The sequence below is a fragment of the Pygocentrus nattereri genome, chromosome 24 (genome assembly GCF_015220715.1).
Source record: "Pygocentrus nattereri isolate fPygNat1 chromosome 24, fPygNat1.pri, whole genome shotgun sequence".
NCBI lineage: Eukaryota > Metazoa > Chordata > Actinopteri > Characiformes > Serrasalmidae > Pygocentrus > Pygocentrus nattereri.
The window spans coordinates 12,250,290-12,261,030 of NC_051234.1; the positions used below are offsets into that span (position 1 = coordinate 12,250,290).

General features: G+C 41.5%; 1 protein-coding gene across 1 annotated transcript in view; it reads left to right on the plus strand.

Moving 5' to 3' along the window:
* Positions 1-8,838, plus strand: part of drd2l (dopamine receptor D2 like) — a 46,961-nt gene extending 38,123 nt beyond the window's left edge. Inside the window, exons 5-8 of the mRNA XM_037534182.1 lie at positions 72-277; positions 4,147-4,230; positions 4,988-5,270; positions 7,710-8,838. Of these exons, the coding sequence (XP_037390079.1) occupies positions 72-277; positions 4,147-4,230; positions 4,988-5,270; positions 7,710-7,906 (770 nt within the window). The 3' untranslated portion in view covers positions 7,907-8,838. The remainder of the gene's footprint in view (positions 1-71; positions 278-4,146; positions 4,231-4,987; positions 5,271-7,709) is intronic.
* Positions 8,839-10,741: the final 1,903 nt, after the last annotated feature.

Sequence of the window (10,741 nt, forward strand, 5' to 3'; positions counted from 1 at the left end):
AGTCACCAGAGTCTCCGTGGTTCTCGGATAGTTTGTGACTCTGAGGTACTGCCTGGTTTGTCTCTGTCCAGCGAGTCTGGAGGGAAAGGACTGCAGCTTTGCTGACCCGGCCTTTGTGGTCTACTCGTCTGTGGCCTCTTTCTACGTTCCCTTCATCGTGACCCTGCTGGTGTATGCACAGATCTGCGTGGTGCTGCGCAGACGAGGCCGACGGACAGCACCACCCCGCAGACATGGCCTGCGCTCTGAGCCTGCAGATGCTCTCCGACAGCACAAGGTGAGAGTCATTAATTAATCACAGTCGCTGATTTTATACATATTAGCAAATAATCATATCTCATTTATACATCTACAGTGTCCTGTCCTGTCCAACACTGCGAGTGAACTGTTGTTCAGGGTGTATGAGGATCTATTCTCTGCTGTGTTAGATCCTGTTGTGCATCAGAGCTGTAGTGTCTATGATATGTGCAGTTTCAGTGTCTCTCTGGGCTTGTTTGCATTCAGTAATCTGATCATGTTCTGATTTCACCTGAACACATAAAAAGCCAGGTGTAAAAACTGTCAGGGATCGGATTATGATCATATCACTGAATCCACATTCGGTGGGTCACAGACGGATCTGACCACATTTAACAAAAGTGTAAACAGAATGTGTTTTTGTGATGAAATGTGTCTGCTGAGCGCTGAGTAGCAGGTGCGAATAAACAATAGCCACGTTTACATGCAGCCTAATAATCTGTTAATAATACAGTCAGAATATAATACATCCATGTAAACACCTCAATCTGAATAGTCTAGTACGATTGAGACCATTTAGAATACAATTTCTATCCGATTGAACGAGGTGGATAATCCTGTAAATAATAAGTTAGATAGAAGAATAATATCAGTGCAAAAGCCTGTATCTGATTAGAGGCTGGATATAAGTGCTAGCAGACTTTAATAACAAAAACAAACTAGCAAATTACAAAGTAACTAACTACAAAGCTTAAACAAAGAAACACAAAGCACAAACAAAACACGAGGCAGGGAAGAACCACTACACTAGTCAAAGTGACAAATGACGAGTAGACCAGACAAACACTGACTGAAACATAGGGCTAGATAAAGGTTACAACAAATGGGGAACACCTGGGAGAGGGAGGAGACAGACTACAGACAGGTGAAGATACTAATGGGCAAGGCAGGGAAAGGGCAGAGCACAAGAACCAAAACAAAAACAAGCACATGGCAGAAAGCACATGGCTACAACACAGGGCAAGAAACAGACACAGGAACAGGGGGGGAAACTGTGACAACGTTTCCTATGGGAAAGTTTAAATCCGTTCTGCATGTGCGTCGCATCATCGTGAAGGTTTATACCGTTCAACAAGGTGGAATGGAAACTGGTTTGCAGAGGAGACAAGGTTTATGCTCTGATCTTTAAAAGACGGTGGGCCGGACGTCCAGCTTATGTGTCTCAGAAGATGACGTCTTCCTCTCAGCCTTCTTTAATAAGGACATGTCAAGGACATTTTCCTGAGTCTGACATAATTTTCAAGTAATTAAAAACACAAGCACTGCTCACTGCTGCTCATCTTGCTCTGACGGGATCTCACGGGATGCTGGTCGTCATGGTAACATCTACATGGTTTTCTTAGCTTGCGCATAATTTTGGATCGGATTACTTGTAGTGAGCATGTGAACTAAGAATTTCCATCAGATTGTTAAGTAGAGTGAGAATAAACACCTCAGGCTTAATCTGTAATCGGAATGTGTTGAGCTGGATTGGCAAAAATATTTGCCTGTAGACACAGACACTGAAGCAAACAATGGAGGACATGCAACATCAGGGCATCCTAATGTTTATGTTTCACTTCTGTTCTCTTCATGTTGTGTGTCAGTGCTGTAGTGTCTGTGGTATGTGCATCATAACAGGAAAACGAGTAAACAAAAGTAAAACAGAAACATATATTAATGTGTATTTTTTGCAGAAAAGTGAAATCAGATCATTTGTTCACACTGAGTAATCTAATCAGCGATTATTCAGACATGGATAATCTACAGCGTTCTAAGTTTATGCTGTTTTCCAGAGTCTCTAACATTGATTTTAACGCTTTTAAAATCCCTGAAGGGATCTGACACTGAAAGACTTAGGCCCAATCCCATTTCTTTTTTTTACCCCTAACTCTTGTTTTCAAGTATAACCCTACCACTTGAAACTGAGTAACAAGGGGTAGTGGTTGAAATCTTCCCCCTATTAAATGGGACAACCCTTTAAGAGCCGGATACGTCATCAGTTGCCATTAGCGACTTTTTCGTGAACAGGCGAGACAAGGTTTTCCAACCATTTCCAATATGCCGCCTCCAACTGTGATGATCTCACTTGCGTGTCACATGACAGGACAAGTGAATCATATTTAAAATAGCCTGGAAAAATAATCAGGACGTGTTTTCCTGCTTTGTCTGCATATTATAGCAATAATGGTATATCTCACTGACATTTGCCATTTAGCCGAAGGAGACTGGAAAGCACGGGGGCTCGCGCTTCATTCACAACTTCAGTTTTATGCATCAATCAATCAAATGAGTCACTGAATAAAAAAGCACAAACAAAAAACTACGTCACTTCATTAACAGCTGCTAGCACTGCTCTGTAGGCGACCCTGCCAGTCTGCAGTGACAGCTCCTCACTGCTTAAATACATTTAGGGCATCATGCGCCTTTAAAATACGGGAATGACAATTATTTATTATTGCCACCAAGAATTCTTCGGTGATATGAAGCTGAACTTAGCTTTTTAATCACCAGCTTCATGATCGATTTCCTGTTCCACCTTAAATGGTGCAGCAACCTTGGGTACCAGAACATAACTGCTGCACTATTTAAGGTGGAACAGGAAAATTCATCAGGTGGCGACCGAGACATCAGCGTATTACTAGCGTAAACCATTAACCACTATTACAATGGTTATCTTACTATACAACGGCTTTTTAACAGAGAAATATTTACATTTATGTGTCTCTTTGGTCGCTTCTGCATCCATCTTGCCGATGATTTGCAGGGCATTCTGGGAATTTTCTCATAACACTCCGTTTGTAGTGCGCCTCTGAAAAATCTCCATTTGAAGGGCCAAAAAGCCCTAACACTTCACACTACCCCTCCATCTCAACAGCAATCGGGACAACCCTAGCCCTAGACATGAACGCGTAAAATGGGGGGATAGGGCTAAGTGTTAGGGTCAAGGGGTGAAATGGGATTGGGCCTTAGTGAGTATCTTGGCACATGGTTACAGGACAAACACACTTTTGGATTGTTGCAGCGTTATTGTCTACCTTGGATTATGATGATGAGATATACAGAAATGCATCTGCAGCTACTGAAACCTCTAGACTCCGTATCCACTCTGTTTTAAGATTCATTCCTGCTGACCCCTACAGTGTCCATCACTGTGTACTGAATGAAAAGCTTGGCTGGTCATCTCTGTCTGTGCGTCGGGAGACACATTGCCTTCTTTTTATCTATAAAGCTCTTACTGACTGTTTGCCATCCTACATCACAGAAACGCTCAGTGTAAATAATGCAGTTATCAGACTCGTTCAGTGACAGGATCAGCCTTCAGGTGCCGAGAGCTTTTACTGAGCTGGGAAAATCTGCTTTTAGTTGGAATTCAGTACACAAAACTCTAAAGCTTCATTTTCTTGTGTTTCATGACATTTTAAACTTTAAGGCTTTAATCACGTCCACTCAGCCTGACACTGTTTTACTTGATTTTGCTTTGGGTTTGTCTCATTCTTATGATTCCGTTCTTTTTTTCTTTTAAGCTTCCAAGCTATTGTTTTCTGTCTTTTATTTATTTAATTATTTGTTATTAATTATATTTTTATCTATGCTTATTTTATCTTATTTATTAAGTTACTGTGTTGTTGTCATTTTTATGGTTTATTGATTTCTTTTTTATTTACTACTATCATTATTACTTTTCAGCATTTGTTATGTTTTTACTATTGAATTTCTCTGTGCCTCATTTATGTGTTGGCTTGGCTACACTGTAAGTGAGGGTCTTCCTCAGTGTACTCCGAGTTTAAATAAAGGTTGATTGATTGATTGATTGAAACGCATGTGAATGTGAGGTGTAAACAGGCTGTCTGTATTTGTGCTCCTCAGAATAAATGCACTCATCCTGAAGATGTAAAACTCTGCACTCTGATCGTGAAGCCTCCTGCAGTGCCACCCCAGCGCAAGAAAGTGGTGAGTTTCCTTCACAGTCCAGCATCCAGAACACTGGACAGTTCACAGACCTGATCTTCCTGCATCGTGACCCCGATCTATCATTAGTGTGGAGACTCACACTCTGCTATGACCCGGTTTAGGCTCAGGCCTTAGCAGGAGGGATGTGTCTGGAAATGTGAGGAGAACGAGGAGAAGTGAATGTATGTTCTTGACTCTAAAACAAATTTCAATTATACAGTATGGGAAGTTTAATCGGAAGGGATAGGAATTGGCCAATTCCCATTAGAAAGCAAACCCATTCCCTGCTGAAAAAGGGCAAAAGTGAGCTGTTATATTTGATGAACATGAATATGAGATAAAGCTGACAGGTTTAACACTGAATGATCAATAACACAAAGTAAGATCTGTAACCAGCCACCTCTGAGCGTTCACAACAGAGATCAGTGTGTGTTTACTGAGAGGCAAACAAGAAGTCAGCATATCCCCTGTTATTTATGTGTTTTAACTGCTTATTAATGATTTTAAGGTGTGTATGAACAGATTAATAACCATTGTTAACCTATTTTTAAACCATTCATACTTTTATTGTAAAGTGGTACCAAAAAGTCATAAACTAGTGCCTGAAAAAACTAAACAGGAGGAACAACATGTTTTATAGAACACTGGATGTAGTAAAATTAATAAAAGAATTCTCTTTTTCATTTCTGTGATGTATGCTCACTCTGCTCTCTGTCTCTCTCACTCTGTTCTCGCTCTCTCTTTCTCTGTCTCTCAGACGCTGGTGAAGGAGGCGATGGTCCACCCCCTGGAGGCGGAGCCTGTGTGCTTTCAGCAGCAGCAGGCTAAAATCTCCCTCTCCATCTCTGTGGCGCCCAGCCCCGCCCCCCCATGCCCCGCCCGGTCTGCCCTACAGGACGGCACACACACAAGGCCAGGATGGAGGGAGCGGGCCGGAGAGAGAGAGAGAGAGAAGGGCGGAGTGGTGAAGGAGAGAGTGAGGGGACGACTGTCTCAGCAGAAGGAGAGGAAAGCGACCCAGATGCTAGCCATCGTTTTAGGTGAGGAGGGTCCGGGGGTACAAACGAGGGCAGGGACTCGTGCAACCACAGTGTGACCCCAGAATAAGCTGTTAATTATTGATCGGTTTACTATTGCTGTATTAACATGTTTGCCTTGAAAACACGTCATTTCTCACACCGTATCGGCACACGGCATGAAGCCACGCAAACGTTGCCATTGTGATTCCATTGCCAGCAAAAATGAATGATTATTAGAGGAGAGTTTTAGCAGTGTAGAGTATTTAAAGTGGGGAAAGGCAGCAGGCATTCTGCACTCTTTTGTTTTGGTTTATAAACCTGAGTTTGTCTGGAATTCAACAACGAGGTGTTTGGCATCCACGGCTCTCAATAAAATTAACACCTGGTATATTCCATCACTTCGGTTGATGGCAAAACCTGGGAAAACTGACTGAATGTTCTGCTCACCACTGCGGTCTGCAGGAGGTGGCAGAATACATTGTGGCTCCATTGAAAACAATGGAATATCCAGTTTGCTGTCACATGTTGTTGGAACAAACTCAGGTATAGATTGAAGGTTCAGTCAATATGAACTTTAATTTGAATTAACAACCATTTGTCAATGTGTTTGCACACTGTGAACTTAGACCTCTGCATTTAACCCATCCGTGCAGCGAAACACCCACATGCATTCACACTAGTGAAAACACACACTAGGGGGCAGTGAGCACACTTGCCCGGAGCAGTGGGTCGCCCTATCCACGGTGCCTGGGGAGTCCAGACTGTAATATAACATTTTTACCATGATCACTTCCGCCTCTGCAGTGCCCCCTCTGGTCCAACTGGTTCAAGTTATAGGCATTGATGACCTGTGTGCAAATCAGTCAACCAACGTTAGCGCCCCCTGATGATACCCTACCTGATGAACCACATTTTCACTGATCAAAAATCCCCTAGCACCACCTCACAGGGCTGTGATATGATGTCTGTACCAACTGTATACAACCCAGTTAATCTGAGCTTAGTTTGTAATAAAGATGTTATGATTAGCACACTTATGTTTTAATTTATTATTTTATGTTTTCAGCATATGAGTATGAAATCTGAAGGTCTGATTAAGTGAGGATTCTTGCGAGTTTCCATAAAGCTGCCGGTGTTGCATCTGATTCATGTTTTCCTTCACAACTCAGACCCACAGGCGCGACTGTAAGAATTCAGTATCAGTCAGACGAATGCAGATACTAGTAAAATGATTGGATTTATTTATGTGAAACCATGGGGCAGGCCAAAGGCAGGCGTGGGTCGAAACCAAAACCGTATAAATGATCACCAGAGTGATCATGACACAAGACAGACAAAAGCAGAAGGATAATCCAATACGGGAGGTAATCGAAACAAGCAAAAAGGTCAAAACCAGGAATCCAAAAACAGCCAAACAAAACCAAAGGGGTAAGGCAAAAGACAGGGTCCAAATGTACAGGCTAAGGGTCAGGCACAAAAACAAGATCGGGAGAATCAGAAAAACGCTCAGCAAGTTCATAGATGAAACAATACCTCGCAATGAGAGCAAGCTAAAGCTCTAGCCTAAGTATACTCATAGCAAGTCATGTGATTGCCTAACACAGGTGTGGAAATTCAGTAATCCGGTGATTGTGATCTGAACCAGGTGCATGACTGATCACTCAGCTTCTCCTGGGAAATGGAGTCTGCTCTGGAGATCACATGTTCTCCCAATGTATCTTGGGAGATTAAGTTCTTGACACTGAGAGGATGTGTCTGAGGTGTGACAGCGACTCACTGAACAGAAATCAGTATCTAGCAGTTCTTGACCTACAGAAAGCGAAACGCCTCAGGAAAGGTTAACGTTAAATGGCCATTGTTGACTGTGTCAACCGTTGGACTTTTTGGACTTTTTCTTTATTTTATTTTATTGAGTCAGTGACTCATACCAGGCTCGAGACACCCTGCCTGATCAGAAACTCCTTACCTCGTTGAAGATGGGGACGGTAGTGGAGAAAATTGTCAACATCGTAAAAACTCTCAGTTGCAAAAGTGCTATTTGTTTGTTTCTGTCTCTCTTCATATTTTCTGGTAGCCCAGCCACCCAGTTTCCCTCACAGCTACACCTCCAAACCCATAGATCACGGCAGTACCCCTCACAGCTGGTCCTGTCCATTTTTGATCATTTTTCAGAGTTGAGCCAGGGGTGGAGTTACTGTGTAAGTAGTGTCCACAGCTGCACATGATCAGCCCTAATCAGCATGAACTGATTCTTTGTCTCCCCCTAGCTGTGCTGGAGGAGGCCTAGCCCAAGGCTGACAGCCACAAGCCAACATGCCATCTACAAACTCTTTACATACATTTATGACCATATAAGGCAATGGACAGAATATATGCATATGTTTCAACTAGGTGGTATCTGTACACTTTTGGACATAGTGTCCATGAGCATCTTGGTCTCTGTCTTTGTGTGCTTCACAGGTGTGTTTATCATCTGCTGGCTGCCATTCTTCCTGACCCACGTGCTGAAGGCCCACTGTGGCAGCTGCTGCATTTCCCCCTCGCTCTATAGCGCTGTCACCTGGCTAGGGTACCTAAACAGCGCTGTGAACCCCGTCATCTACACCACCTTCAACATCGAGTTCCGCAAGGCCTTCATCAAGATCCTGCACTGCTGAACTGGAGGGAAAGACAGAGAGAGAGAGCGAGAGAGAGGAACCACAGAGGAGCAGCAGGCTCACTGAGGAGGCCCCAAAGGTGAACACGAACACTGGAATGAAGAAGAGGAGACATGTAGAGACAGAAGAACAGAGAAGACAGTGAGAAATCGATATTGGAGGTGTAAAGTGATATACTTCAAAATCTGGAGTATATTGTAGGCAACATGTTCCATGTTGTGATTTTTTTTGTGGGAAAACTGGAGACACGAACATGGACATAATCAGCAACACTGACTTCCCCTGTGAGACAGAACTGAAGCCACAGCCTGTGGAGATCTAGAGAGCATCAAGCAGCAGGATTGAATACGGATGGAATAAAGCCCAAAAAAGTTTGCTTAGGACACATGGCTGGAAATTCGGGATGAAATTCAGGAGTTCGGGATGAAGCCATGCTGTGTTTACTGTACATTCAGTTACTTTTCTTATGGAACTTCTAACAGACGATGTAAAATAATAATACACATATTAAACACAGTGTTCAAATAACTTGGCAAGCCTGTATATGAAGGTTATGTTTTTTCATTTTTTAATTTCTTTGACAGATGTTTTTTTTTTCCAGAGACATTTTTTGCCATAAAAATATTGGGAATGTCAGATATTTAAAAAAGATTTCTGCATGTCAGATTTTGTGATTTTAGATGATCGTCGGTAAACAAAACACAAAATGGTATAGCTATTGATTTCACCCATCAGCTGTAATTTATCGTTGCTTTGATTAAACGTTTTGGTGGTCAGAAAGGGTCTATCTGTGATCTCTCAGCTCTCTTAAAGTGGTTCATACGTACCTGCTGTAAACAGCCTTTAACCCTCACAGCAGCCAGAAAATGCTATTTCCACCTGTTTTGGTTAAATTATGTGTTTTTTCTCAAATAATGGAACGCATTCAGAAATGTGCCTGATCTACGAAACTGGAAGCGAACTGGACTTGTTTTTCGTAGATGAACGAGCAAGTAATAATGAGTGTAAATGCTGTTTGTTTACTGTGTGTAGATGCTGTATGTGTTTATTGTGCCAGTTGTGCAGCACTGTGTTTATCCCTCTGGGGTCAACAAATGCGCCAGCGCATGAAATTACAGGTTTACTATGTTTCTATTAATATCTTTGTAAAGATCCAAGTCAGAAATTCAGTTCAAACACTTCCTGAATCTGTAGAGTCGTCCTTTCCATCCCACTCTTATTATGAGATCATACGAGACTCACATCCGGAGTTATGAGCCTATGAAGAGGGGCTGAGATGCACGTCATCTGCCTCTCACAGTGTGGAACTGGTGAATTGGTGTGTCTTACCTAAAACGAGGTGGGTAACCTGGTAAATAATCCATTAAATAGAAGAATAATAGTTTATACAAACAAGCTGTGAATGACGTGACATAGAGAGCAAATTAAACACAGATGGAAGTTTCTCACATTGGTGTAAAACAGAGATGAACACACATTCTTTAATAATATTTCCCTGAATTTTAAAGCAATTAACACAACCATCTCACTCTGGCTGGATTTATGAGATGCTGGTTGCCATGGTAATGTCTACACAAAATGGTTCTCTACACACATGAATAATTTTGAATCTGATTACTTGTAGTGTGAAAATAAAAAGACATTTTTTATGAGTTTATTGAGTACAGAGAATAAACACCTCAGTCTGAATCTATAATCAGAACATGTTCAGTCAGACTGGAGAAAATCTTTGCGTGTAAGCAGACACTGAGAATTTAATCTGGTTTTGGTAACACATTAAGGGTCACAAATTTACTAATAATTATATGCTAATAAGTATTTAAATACTCATTGCTTATTTATTAATTAACTACTCATTAAGCTTTACTGATTGCATTACTGGTTAAGTCCTGAGTAATTAGTAATTTAGGACACTGTTCAGTTTAGTTTTTCCTCGGTTCATAGCTTCATTACTCACGAAATGCAGCTTATTAAGCTGCTAATGAATTGATAGGTGTGTTTACTTGTATAAATAAGTATTTAATTACCTTTAAGCATGTAGTTATCAACAGATTTGTGACCCTCAGTGTAAAGTGTTACCTGGCTCTGGTCCGTGCACTGTCTGATGCTAAATGCTAGTAGGACACGGTGTGTCTACATCAGTAAGTAGTGAGTAAACGATGGTGTTTGCTAAGCAGAACTCCAAGCATATTTTCATTACACACATTGTGCTAAATTACACTCTGTGATTGGATGTTTTGCATATCAGCCTATCCTATCGCGGTTCTTTAAACCTGCCTGGTTTGGCTTACAGGCCTGCATTTCAGTTCGCAGTGGAATTGGATTAATTTTGTGTCATATTTTTACTATAATAAAGTAGTTAGTTCTTCCTGTTTAGCAGAAAAGCTCATTTCTGTTCTCTCTTTCTCTTCCCTGCAGTTTTCAGGCACTCTACTAGCTGATTGCTGCTTATAGCGCCCACTAGTGGATTTATTAGTTGGCTAGTCTATGGAGCCCCTACTATTTGGAACTGAATACTTGGAATCGAGGAATCGCTTCATTCCATTCACATCTTCATTCTAAACCCTTTAAAAAGATGGTTCTTCAGGGATTCTTTAGTAAGGAAAATGGTTCTATATACAACCATGAGCACTCAAAGAACCCTTTGCATGATTAAAGGGTTCTTTGCATCATGAAATGGTTCTCAAGGTTGATGACGAATGTGTTTGGATATGGTTCTATATGGAATTACATCTATAGCACAATCTGAAGAATCATTTAATCATGCAAAAAAATTCATCATTCTTTGAATGTTACTGGTTCTATATAAAACTGTTTTCTTTACTAAAGAACCCC